Raw genomic sequence first — 12,716 nt, forward strand, 5'->3', positions numbered from 1 at the left:
TATACCGTTCTTATGTTCTTATGAGACATTTCTTCTCAACAGCTGCAGGAATGGAAGGTGAGTATAAAAGGAAAAAAGATTCCCACAGCATTTCTGCTGGATGTTGTGTGACGTTAGCAGAAGGTCAAACAAGCCTCCAAGCCCCAGAAGGAGTCATCATGTTATCCTCAGTGTCAAAACATTCCTTTAGCACAGAGTAAGACACAGCTAATCGCACACACATGGTTCTATTCCCCCTCTCTCTCCCACAGTCGGGAGGACTGAAGAGAACGTGTAAATGAGCCCCTCGCCCAATGCACCAGGCCACAGCACCCCCGATCTCTCTCCCACCCTGCCACCCCTTTGAAGCCCTGAGTATAGGGAAGAGTGCGAGATCAGCCTGGGGAAGCCGGACTGCAAAATGTGTCATAAGGCAGCAAAACACAAGGTCCATGGGACGCAGGCCTTGGCTACGGAATGGGGGACTGAGGCCGGCAAAGCAGTGACCCTGAGAAGGATTTAGGAGTTTGAGAAGGAAAGAAAGTAACCCAAGGTGACACAGCAGATTGGTGGCAGAACCAAGACTAGAGACCGTGTCTCTCAATGTGCAGCCAAGTGCACTTCCCACTGGCCTTTGGCATGGCCCCCTTGGCTGCTGCTTTCTGTTGCCATTAAGAGACCAGCTCAGATGCAGCTTGTCAGACAGGAGATACACACACGGTGCTCTCTCTCATGCTGATGTTTACCTTTGTTCTTTTTTGTTTTGCTATTTCCCTTCAACTTAGAACAAGACTCACTCGGTCTGGCTGCCTTCTGTGGCAGTGCGCAGTGCTGTTGTAGCCATGTCAATCCCAGGATACTAGACAGATGAAGTGGGGGAGTAAATAGCTTTCATTGGACCCAAATTCTGTTGGCGAGAAAGACCAGCTTTTGAGCTTACACAGTGTAAGTACATAGTAAAAACACCCCTAGAGTTCCAATGAAAACCTGGCTTTAATTTCCAAGTCCCAAAGCATTTTCTGTTGCCTCCTTTAGCTCAGCAGGGAGCTTCTGCTGCAGCATCGATAAAACACATTGATCACCCGTTTCAGGATCTCTTTTGTTGTCACGCCATAAAAAATGGGGTTTAACATGGGGGGAATGAGCACATAGAGGTTGGCCAGTAGGTTGACAATATAACCTGGGATGATGTGCCCAAACTGGTGTGCTAAAGAGGAGAAAACAGACGGCACGTAGAACATCAGTATGACACAGACATGGGAGCCGCAGGTGCGGAGAGCCTTGAGCCGGGCTTCCTTGGTGGGGAGCAGGAAGACGGCCCTGAGGATCAACCCATATGATACAGCAATGAGCACAATATCTAAACAAATTACTAAAATAGCCACAGCTACACCATACCAGACGTGGACTGTGATGTCATTGCAGGCCAGCCGGGCTAGGATCATATGCTCACAATAGGCGTGAGGCAGGAGGTTGGTTCTGCAGAACTTCAGCTGCTTCGTGAGAACGATGAGAGGAAAAATGATACAGAAACTTCTTGTGACAACTGCCAGCCCCATCTTCCCGATCACAGACTTGGTTAGTATGATGGTGTATCTCAGGGGATCGCAGATGGCAACATACCGATCAAACGCCATGGCCAGCAAGATGGCTGACTCGGCAAGAAAACTGACATGGATGAAAAACATCTGGGTCAGGCAGGCAGTAAAAGAAATTTCTCCGGCTCTAAACCAGAATACAGCCAGCATCTTGGGCACCGTAGTGGTAGATAACAGCAGATCAGCAGCGGCCAGCATGGACACTAATAGATACATGGGCTCATGGAGGCTTCGTTCTGTTAGTATGATGAATAGTAGGAGAGAGTTCCCAAAAAGTGATGCAACGTAAATCAGACAGAAGGGGATGGCAATCCAGAAATGAGACTCCTCCGTACCCGGGATGCCGGTCAGGATGTAACTAACAGGGTCAAAAGCAGTGTGATTGTCAGCTGGCATCATGTACTATCACTTGGATCTTCTATTCATTTTCCTGTAACTCACAGCAAAAGAGAAAATCAGTGAGAACTGTAGTGTCAGCTAGGACTGGAATGCATTTGTTGAGAGAATCATAGATACCATCAAAAACTTCATTGCCTGTTGTGTGTGACCGTAAATCCAGAAACACTCTCATACTGCGCAACTGTAGTAGGAAGAAACCCTGAGACATAAGCTCTTGTATTAGAGGCCTAGCATGAGGCCTGAGGCCTGGGCTAAAGTAACGGTCAAAGGCTTGTTGATATAAAGCAAAATTAGTCTGGTAGTTAGAGGCAGGCCCTGCTCACAGAATCTGGCAAGCACAGGGCTGATATTTCAAAACCACACATTTCTACGAGGTGCTGGGCACAGAGAACTCACGCAAACACAATTTCAGAAGGGTTGTATCAGAACACCTCGATATCAGCCCATTCCCTAAAGATAACAGGAAAATGATTACCCATCCTAAAGATATGGTCAGGTTGACAGTGTGATGGATAGAGGTGTACGAGGTGATGGGTGGTAACCGGCTACGTCAGAGGGTGTCAATTAACTGCATTAGAGGGTCAGTATGTAACTTGTTTGTATTGATGTATAAAATGGAGCCTGAAAGTGAGTTTCTCTGTCTAGCCTACGGAGGAACGGAAAGTCCCACTGTTCACTGAGATGGTTCATTATTACTGGCATACATGTATTAGTGTTCGTCTATAGTCTTCAGGATACTAGTACCGTGCTTCATCGACAATAAACCTGGCTGGGTGCCTTCGTACCTTAACGGATCTTGTGGTCATTGTGTGGTTCACTCGAGGTCTGCTATGCCAACTGTCTGTTCAGAGCTGGGACAGGACACAGAGAGAACACACACACACGCAGCCAAACATTTTACCACACTGGTGACCCACAATAAGTTACGTACTGCCCCTCTGACATAACATCTCCATTCCAGAAGAGGGAAGATGGTTTGGATGGTTCTGGCCCCAGGTGAAGCAGGGCATGCCCTCCTGGTGTTGCTGTCCACAGCAGAGTCTCTCCTCTGCACATTAGTTAGAGTTGCTCTCAGGGCTCAAGCAGTGACTGTGAAAGTGAGTTAAAGCAGCTACACGACTGGTTCTTCTGGCACTTACACTGGTTTCACACTCACTACTGCGCAGTCACTCCCAGTTAGTAATGGTGTGAGAGCAGAACCTCTTTCAGTCACAATCCCCCCGCTGGATCCTACTGGCTCTGAGGCCTTGACCCAACCAACACTCAAGCACACGAGTAAATTCATTCACAAGCAACTCCCACTGACTTTTATGAAAATACTCACCTGAGTAAAGTTGCAAGTGTTTTCAGGATTTGGTCCTAAATATGTGGGACAATCTCAATTAAGCTCTGGTATACATTACAGACCTATATCGGGATAACTACGTTGCTCTGGGTTGTGAAAAATCCACACCCATGAGCGACATAGATACACCGACCTGACCCCCTGTGTAGACATAGCTACCGCCTCTCGGGGAGGAGGATTAACTAATCTGCCGGGGGAGCTCTCCGCCATCAGCACAGAGCGTCTCCAGTAACGCACCACAGCGGTGCAGCTGCGCCGACGCAATATTTTAAGCCTAGCCGAGCTGGTAGCTCTGCTCCAGAGAACTACAGCTGCAGTAGGTGGAGGGGGACCAAACTTCCCATTTTTAAAGGGGCAGTCCCGTATTTAAGCCCTCGTGCAGGTGTCCAAACTTTTTCTTCAAGCAGGCAACTTGTCCCGTATTTTCTATCTCCCCCCCATCCGTACTAGCAGGTCCTGATACTGGCCAGATCCCTCCTTCCCAGATGCCCGCCTACCAACGGTGAGTGGGGGAGTCTAGGCCCAACGATGGGGGTGGGTGTGGAAGGATGGTGGCAGAGCAAAGATGCAGCATACGGGGCCGGCTGCTCCCCCTGCTGCTCCCTCAGCGGAGCCCACCCTATGTGCCGGCTCTTGGCCATCAGGGCCCCACCCCCCGCCCCGTGTCCCACCATCACTGGCTGCGCACTGTGAGCTGCAGTGGCCGGTGAGTGTGGGCAGGCACCAGGCCGTGGTTACGTGTCGCCTCTGCTGCCCACCCATCAGCCCTTTACATGCTCCTCCTCTCGCTGTCCTCTCCCTGCTTTGCCCCTTTGCCCTCCCCAACCAGCCCCACTGCTCCTCCATGTCCCCCCCAGCGGGGCACGTCCCGCTCCCAGCGCTGTGCGGAGAACCAGCCCCTCGTCAGAGCACTCAGCTCACTAGCAGGCTGGCTGGCAGGCTCCTTCCTTCCCCCACTGCCCCTGCCTGGGCCGGCGCCCTGGGAAAGCCCCAGACCTTCCGGCCCGAGGCGCTGGCCAGGAGGTGATGAGACCTGCATGTGCCAAAGCACCGCACAGCGCTGGCACGGGGAAGCCTCTCTGCCCCTCAGCTAAGCTGTGGAGTGGCGGGGGGGGGAGGGGGAAGCAATTTCCAGCCTGTTCATGCCCCGACCCTGCAGGTTTCACAGCAGGCCCCCACGGCAGGGGCTTAGCCCCCTTTTCACCCCCCAGCCTGGATCCTGCCCCTGGGGGTGCTGGGCTGCTCTGTCCCCTAGACACCCTCCCCTGCTGAGTCACCTCTCTATCCTGGAGCACTGAACCCCTGCAGTCAGCTTCCCTGGGCCCTGGGGCACAATGCAGCCTTAGGGCTTAACCCCTTCCTGCCCGTGCTGTACCTGGGGGACAGGAGGCTGCTGGGTTACCTTGCGTGGTCAGCAGCAGCCTGGAGGTTTAGATGCCTTTTGATACTGTGCAGGCAGGAAGGAACAAGCTGCTTCCAGCAAAGGGAACGCCGGGGGGGCGGGGGGTTGAGGGGAGGGGAGAAGAGAAGAGATGCGCTCTGCAAAGACACGAGCCAGTTCATCTTCACAGCTGAGGATGTGAGGGAGATTCCCAAACCTGAGCCATTCATTTTAGGTGAGGAATCTGAGGAACTGTCCCAGATTGAGGTGTCATTAGAGGAGGTTTTGGAACAAATTGATAAACTAAACACCAATAAGTCCCCAGGACCAGATGGGATTCACCCAAGAGTTCTGTAGGAACTCAAATGTGAAATTGCAGAAGTATTAACTGTAGTCTGTAACCTACCAATTAAATCACCCTCTGCACCAGATGACTGGAGGATAGCTAATGTGATGACAATTTTTAAAAAGGCTCCAGAGGTGACCCCGGCAATTACAGGCCGGTAAGTCTGACTTCAGTACCTGGCAAACTGGTTGAAATGATAGTAAAGAAGAAAATTGTCAGACACAGAGATGAACATAATTTGTTGGGAAGAGTCAACATGTTTTTTCTAAAGGGAAATCATGCCTCACCAATCTGCTAGAATTATTTCAGGGGGTCAACAAGCATGTGGACAAAAGGGATCCAGTGGATAGAGTGTACTTAGGTTTTCAGAAAGCCTTTGACAAGGTCTTTCACAAGAGGCTCTTAAGCAATGTAAGCTGTCATGGGATAAGAGGGAAGGTTCTCTCATGGATTGGTAACTGGTTAAAAGATAGGAAACAAAGGGTAGGAATAAATGGACAGTTTTCAGAATGGAGAGAGGTAAATAGTGCTGTCCCCCAGGGATCTGTATGGGGCCCAGTCCTATTCAAGATATTCATACATGATTTGGAAAAAGGGGTAAACAGTGAAGTGGCAAAATTTGCAGATGATACAAAACTTCTCAAGACAGTTCAGTCCCAGGCAGAGTGCGAAGAGCTACAGAAGGATCTCTCAAAACTGGGTGACTGGACAAGAAAATGGCAGATGAAATTCAATATTGATAAATGCAAAGTAATGCCCATCGGAAACCATCATCCCAACTATAAAAAGCAACAGAGGGTCCTGTGGCACCTTTAAGACTAACAGAAGTATTGGGAGCATAAGCTTTCGTGGGTAAGAACCTCACTTCTTCAGATCCCAACTATACATATAAAATGATGGGGTCTAAATTAGCTGTTACCACTCAAGAAAGAGATCTTGACATCATTGTGGATAGTTCTCAGAAAACATCCACTCAGTATGTAATGGCCGTCCGAAAAGTGAACAGAATGTTGGGAATCATTAAGAAAGGGATAGAAAGCAAGACAGAAGATGTCATATTGCCTCTGTATAAATCTATGGTACGCCCCGTCTTGAATACTGCATGCAGATGTGGTCACCCCATCTGAAAAATTGATATATTGGAATTGGAAAAGGTACGGAAAAGGGCAACAAAATGATTAGGGTTATGGAACGGCTGCCATATAAGGAGAGATTGATAAGACTGGGACTTTTCAGCTTGGAAGAGAGATGACAAGGGGGGATATAATAGAGGTTTATAAAATCATGACTGGTGTGGAGAAAGTAAATAAGGAAGTGTTATTTACTCCTTCTTATAACAAAAGAACTAGGGGTCACCAATTGAAATTAATAGGCAGCAGGTTAGAAACAAAAAAGAGGAAGTATTTCTTTGTACAAGCCACAGTCAACCTGTGGAACTCTTTGCCAGAGGATGTTGTGAAGGCCAAGACTATAACAGGGATAAAAAAAGAACTAGATACATTCATGGAGGATAGGACCATCAATGGCTATTAGCCAGGATGGGAAGGAATGGTGTCTCTAGCCTCTGTTTGTCAGATGCTGTGATTAGGTGACAGGTGATGGGTCACATGCTGATTCCCTGTTCTGTTCATTCCTTCTGGGGCACCTGGCATTGGCCACTGTCGGTAGACAGGATACTGGGCTGGATGGACCATTGGCCTGACCCAATCTGGCCGATCTTATGCTCTAATCCCTTCCCCGTCCCTCCTACTCCCCGGCAACTGGAAGCAGCTCCTGTCCCTTCCCTCCCGCTCTGTGCTGAAAGGCAGCTGCTGCACACATTCTGGTGTGACCCTGGCAGAAATCTGGGGGGGAGGTGGTATGTGAATTTGCATTCCCCCTCCCCCCCACAGGTTGCCTTGCAAAGACAGAGCGCAAGGTAGCAGAAGAGGCGGGTCCATCCCAGGGTCCCAGGCAGGCATGAAGGGCATAGCGTGCCAGAGAGAGAGGGTCAGGTCGGTTGGTCGGTAACCCCCCCTCTGTGAGAGAGGTGTACAGGAGGGTGTGTGTGTGAGCTCTCCCCGTCTGTGTGTGTGTGGGGGGGGCTAGGGCTGTGTGTGTCACCCCTCCCTGTGTGAACCCTAAAGACTTAAAGAGAAGATAGTAGTTAAAAAGAATCCAGCTATGCCGTAGTTGTTTTTAACAGGGGCTCAGTCAACTTGTTGTTAATTTGAACATTTGTACTGTATAGTTCTGATTGATTGCGATGGAACTCACTTGAATACGGGTAATTTTACCAGGTGTACCGTATTCAGAGTAGGGAGATCTGGTCACCCTAAGAAGCTGGAACATCGGTATCAAAGCAGCCCTTAGAATCAGCTGCTCCTGGGTCCTACAGTTCGGACATTCACAGCTATGCTCCTTGAAACCAGCTAATTTCTGACAACCGGAACAGACCCAGGCCTGGGGCCCTTATGGCGTTAATGGAAGTGTTGCCTGAGTGAAGGCCTCGGAATTTGGGGTGTAGAATATTACAGGGCCTGAGTAGATTTACTCTGAACAGGCATGTAACCAAGAATGGCACAGTCCAGAGCCCACTGAGGTCAACATCAAGACCCCAGTGACGTACGTGGAAGTGGATCAGGGTAACCCAGCGACTTCTTCCTAACACTGAACCTCAGCGCAGTCACAGGAGCGTTATCTCAGTGCCCCGGCTCCCGTCCTGCCCCTGCACTCAGAGTTACACACCCCCATTCTATCCAACCCCAGCTCAAACACTGCACAGCTTTCATGTGTTTCCATTCGCCCCTTCACAGCCTCATTCCATGCAAACGACTCACCAGGCTCCGGCCCCAGCTGGGGAGGAGGAATCTCTGCCTGTGACCGGGTCGGGGAGCTGCAGGCGGCGGGGAATCTGCACTGACTGGGGCTGAGGTACAGGGATATTTATACTGCTGCCCTGGGAATCCCCGGGGGGGCTCAGAGCCAGCACAGAGCCCCAGGGACCTGCCTCTGAGACTGGCTCAGGTGGTGAAGAGCAGCAGAGAATTAACCCTTTCCTCCTCTCACTTGTCTGATCATTTCTCCTTTTGTACGTTATTTACAAAGGTCCTTGTGACACTGAGGCCCCCAGCAAAGAGTTCCCTCTTCCTTGCAAACAGCTCACATCTCAGGCCTGACAAACTCACTACACCACACACAAGGCTTATGGAATATTTACCCATAAAGAGTAGCATGTAAGGTGTGTGCGGAAAGCTCGTAACTTGCCAAGCTTCACAACTATTGCAAAATGCATGTCTGGGTAATAGTTAACAAGTAACATATTGATATTGACAATGAGCTTTATGGACTTGGAGTAGAAGTTAGTCACCAGGTCATAGTGTGTCTTGGTGATGGCCATTCCAGGAGGACATCATCACCCCACCCTGGTTACCCAGGGATGTAATGCCAGGCTCAGTTCTCCACCCTTGCTGCAGCCCAAGATTATCAATGGAAAACCATCAGAGACAACTGCAAACAATGAAGGGACATTACAACAGACAGGATTACCCTGCCTATGAACAGAGACAAAAGACTGTTTCAGGATAACACAGAGTGGGGAGCGGCCGTCTGGATCCTTTCACAGAGGAGACATCTCCTGGTGCGGGGACATCTCCGGGTGCGGGGACGTTCTTATGAAAAATTGGATCCTGGAGTCAGGGGGTAACCGGGTGACTCACAGTGCTGGGAGCTGTGAGAACCATCACAGTCGTTTTTACAGACAGCCTTTAGTCTCACTTAGTGCAACCATCCTGAAAACCTATATGTGTGTGTGCCATGTCGTTGTAGCTCCGTCAGTCCCAGGATATTAGAAGACAAGGTGGGGGACGGAATATCTTTTACTGGACCAACTTCTGTTGGCCTGTTCACCTTGAATGGTCCCTTTGAACAGGTGCAAACTACTCACACTAAACTATCTGTTCCACCTTGTATTTAGTAGGGACATCCCGAGTACCTTTCTCAGACCTGAATATCTGCTCCATGTAGCTCGATAGCTTGTCGCTCTCCCCAACAGAAGTTGGCCCAATAAAATATATCACCTCCCCCGCCCCTTGTCTCGCTCTATGTGTATATGTAAGATGGTAGGTGGTAGAGAGAGGGGAAATCAGGAGCTGCTCTACCTCATTACACAGGAACAAGAGACATGCAAGGAAAGTAAAAGGTGGCAAATAAAAACCAATACAAGGAACTACTTTCTCACAAAACAAGTAATCAAACTGTGGAACTCACTGCTGCAGGATTTTGTTGAGGCCAAAACTTTAGCAAGATTCATAAAGGGATTGGACATTTATCTGGGTATCAAAAATACCCAGAGTTACCAGACCTAATGACAACACACATTTTGGAAGGGAGAGTGACCCCCATGGCTCAGGGTTGAAGCCAATCTCTGTTAGAGATAAGGATGGGACCCAGGCTGTGAGGGGAAGATTACCCATATCCCCCTCATGAGAGATTTTCACAGCTTCTTCTGAAGCATCTGGTGCTGGCCATGGGCTACTGGGCTAGATGGACCCGGCTCTGACCCAATCTGGTGGTTCCCATGTTCCTCTACCAAGGTGCAGAGTTGACCTGCTGCAGCCCCCAACCTGGGACTCACCTCAGCCAAGATTTCAAGAGGTGCTGAGCTCTCGCAGCTCCCACGCTCTGCCACTGGAGTTGCAGGTGCTCAGCGGCTGTGAAAAGCCAGATCCTGAATGACTGAAGCTCAGCATCCAAACAGGAGGGGGAGAAGCTCCAAAAAGTGTGTGTGGCGGGGGGGCCCACCGGTGCCTGAACTGTGGCCTGCCCCCCCCCCCGCACTGCCCCTTTCCCCAAGGCCCCGACTTGCCCCGCCTCTGCCCCTGAAAACCCACCTCACCCCTCCTCCCCAAGCCGCTGCCTGCACCGCCCCTCCCCCTGAGGCCCCACCCTCACACGGCCCGTTCCCCTGAGGCCCCATCCCACCCCTTCTCCCCGAGCCCCCATTCACTCCTCTCTGCCCCCTTCCCCGTCGCTCGCCCTTCTGGCTGGTAAACATTGGGAGGACTTAGCCCTCCAACTTTTAAAAGTGATGGGGACAAGGCCCTTCGTCCCCCTCATTCCGGTGCCCCGGCGTCCCATCCTGAAACCCTTTAAATCAGCAGCCACTTTGGAAACTGTTTGCCTTGAGTGTAGGGGCCTGGACTAGATGACCCGTTGAGGTCCCTTCCAGTCCTACATGTCTAGGATTATCACTGGGTAATGTCCCCTAGGGATTCCGGGTCCGGTGGGCTGTCCTGATTGCTTCTGTCAGCGAGGGGCAGAGTCAGAGAATTTGTCTTCTCAGTCCAGACTTGACTGGCAGCAATAGTAAAGGGCGGCAGGAGAGAAGGCTGCCATCGGCCTGTTTGACTCTGTCTCCATTACTGTCTGAGTGTCAGGGACCACAGGTCTTGAACATCAGTCTACAGGGCCCTTTGGCGCTAGTACGCACCTGTGACACAATGGGTTTTTCCTCCTTATTATGTTGTACACAAGCGTATTTGAGTCTTACGTTTTTGCATGAATACTGTGTGTGCCTCAGTTTCCCTGTGTGCTGCACCAATGACTAGGTGGTGGGACTAAGGGTGTGTGACTTTTACAGAGGCCCTCTGGGCCAGGTGAGGCGGCTCCAGCTGCCTGCACGTAAGCGATGGCCGGTGCCCTCCGTCACCTGAGACCAAAGAGGGAGTGTGATGTTGCACTCCATATGCTTTATGAAAATACACTTATAAATGTAAATATGTGATGTAACTGGAATATGCTTTATGCAAAAGGTCTCTTGTAAGGTATCATTACAAAGCTTATCATCTACTGAGTGTGTTCATCCTATTTGTTTGCATGTATTATTTCTATGTCTAGAGTTAGGAGAATAAGGCCTTTTCTACACTACACAGCTTTTAGTGACAAGTCTTGGGGAGCAAACAGCTGTGCATATCTGTCTATCAGTGTTATAGAGGGTGGATATTTTATGAGTTTATCCTGTATAAGCTTTATACAGAGTAAAACAGATTTATTTGGGGGTTGGATGCCATTGGGAAATGGGTGTCAGGGTGCTAGAGAGGTAATCTGCTGAGCTGTTTTTGGTTAAAGTCTGCAGCTTTGGGGGCATAGCCTAGACCTGGGTCTGAGTTGCAGCAGGCTGGCGTATCTGGCTCAACAAGGCAGGGTTCTGGAGGCCCAGGTGACAGTCCCAAGGAGGTCTCTGTGATCCAAATCATCACAGGGGGATGCAACCAGGTGACACTTTGCCCGGGAAGCGAGACAAACAACAGGAGGAGGAGCAACAGGCATGTCAGATGTCGGGCCTCTGGAAGCTGGGCAGTCTGCTGTGGGGCACTCGGAGAGAGGGGAGTCCGGGGTGTCCAGCCCAGGGTCCCCCAAGATGGACTTTGCTGAAAGTCACTGATTTCTGCACTAACAAGTTCTGTTCTACATTCTGTTCCTTCGACAAATAAACCTTTTGTTTTACACGCTGGCTGAGAGTCACGGCTGACTGCAGAGTCGAGGTGCAGGGCCTTCTGGCTTCCTCACAAACGCCTCCTTCACCGTGGGGGTTTCCACCGTGACTCGGATGATGCGGGGGTTGGCGGCGATCACTGGGCAGGCGAGAGTGATCTCTCCGCTCTCAGCCATGCTTAGTGAGGCTCAGGGAGGGCCGAGGAGAGCCGGAGTGCAGGGGGGCTGGGTTTGCTTCACTGTGGTAATATTCTTAGTCTTAGTTAGAAGAAGGGAACCGACCTCCCCTGCCCTGCGTAATGCCAGAATCCAGGCCCAAATCATGCATACCAGCTCCCACTTCTCTACTCCCCGCCAGCTGGGCTGACTGTGACATCACCGATGACATCTTTGTGAGCAGCGATGGCATTGGCAGCCCCTACCTCTCTGCTCCCCGAAATGGGCAGACCCCAGAAAGATGCTGATCCATTGGAGAGGGCTCAGAGAAGAGCCACGGGAATGAGTAAAGGATTAGAAACCCTGCCTGATAGTGACAGGCTCAAAGAGAACAATCGGTTTGGTTTAACAAACAGAAAGTTAAGTCTGTTCCCAGTGTGTAAGTATCTACACAGGGAACAAATATTTAACAATGGGCTCTGCTCCCTAGCGAAGAAAAGTCTCACACTATCCAATGCTGGAAGTGGAAGCTAGACACATTCAGACTGGAAATAAAGTGGAGATTTCATAGAATCAAAGAATCATAGAATATCAGGGTTGGAAGGGACCTCAGGAGGTCATCTAGTCCAACCCCCTGCTCAAAGCAGGACCAATTCCCAACTAAATCATCCCAGCCAGGGCTTTGTTAAGCCGGGCCTTAAAAACCTCCAAGGAAGGAGACTCCACCACCTCCCTAGGTAACGCATTCCAGTGCTTCACCACCCTCCTAGTGAAATAGTGTTTCCTAATATCCAACCTAGACCTCCCCCCACTGCAACTTGAGACCATTGCTCCTTGTTCTGTCATCTGCCACCATTGAGAACAGCCGAGTTCCATCCTCTTTGGAACCCCCCTTCAGGTAGCTGTAGGCTGCTATCAAATCCCCCCTCATTCTTCTCTTCTGGAGACTAAACAATCCCAGTTCCCTCAGCCTCTCCTCATAAGTCATGCACTCCAGACCCCTAATCATTTTTGTTGCCCTCCGCTGGACTCTTTCCA

The 12,716-nt window shown here is 50.3% G+C and overlaps 1 protein-coding gene across 1 annotated transcript; it reads right to left on the reverse strand.

Moving 5' to 3' along the window:
• Positions 1 to 1,010: 1,010 nt before the first annotated feature.
• LOC135886543 (olfactory receptor 52B2-like) lies at positions 1,011 to 1,976 on the reverse strand. The gene has a single exon (XM_065414295.1). The coding sequence runs from the start codon at positions 1,974 to 1,976 to the stop codon at positions 1,011 to 1,013; it is 966 nt and encodes a 321-aa protein (XP_065270367.1).
• Positions 1,977 to 12,716: the final 10,740 nt, after the last annotated feature.

The sequence above is a fragment of the Emys orbicularis genome, chromosome 1, assembly GCF_028017835.1.
Source record: "Emys orbicularis isolate rEmyOrb1 chromosome 1, rEmyOrb1.hap1, whole genome shotgun sequence".
NCBI lineage: Eukaryota > Metazoa > Chordata > Testudines > Emydidae > Emys > Emys orbicularis.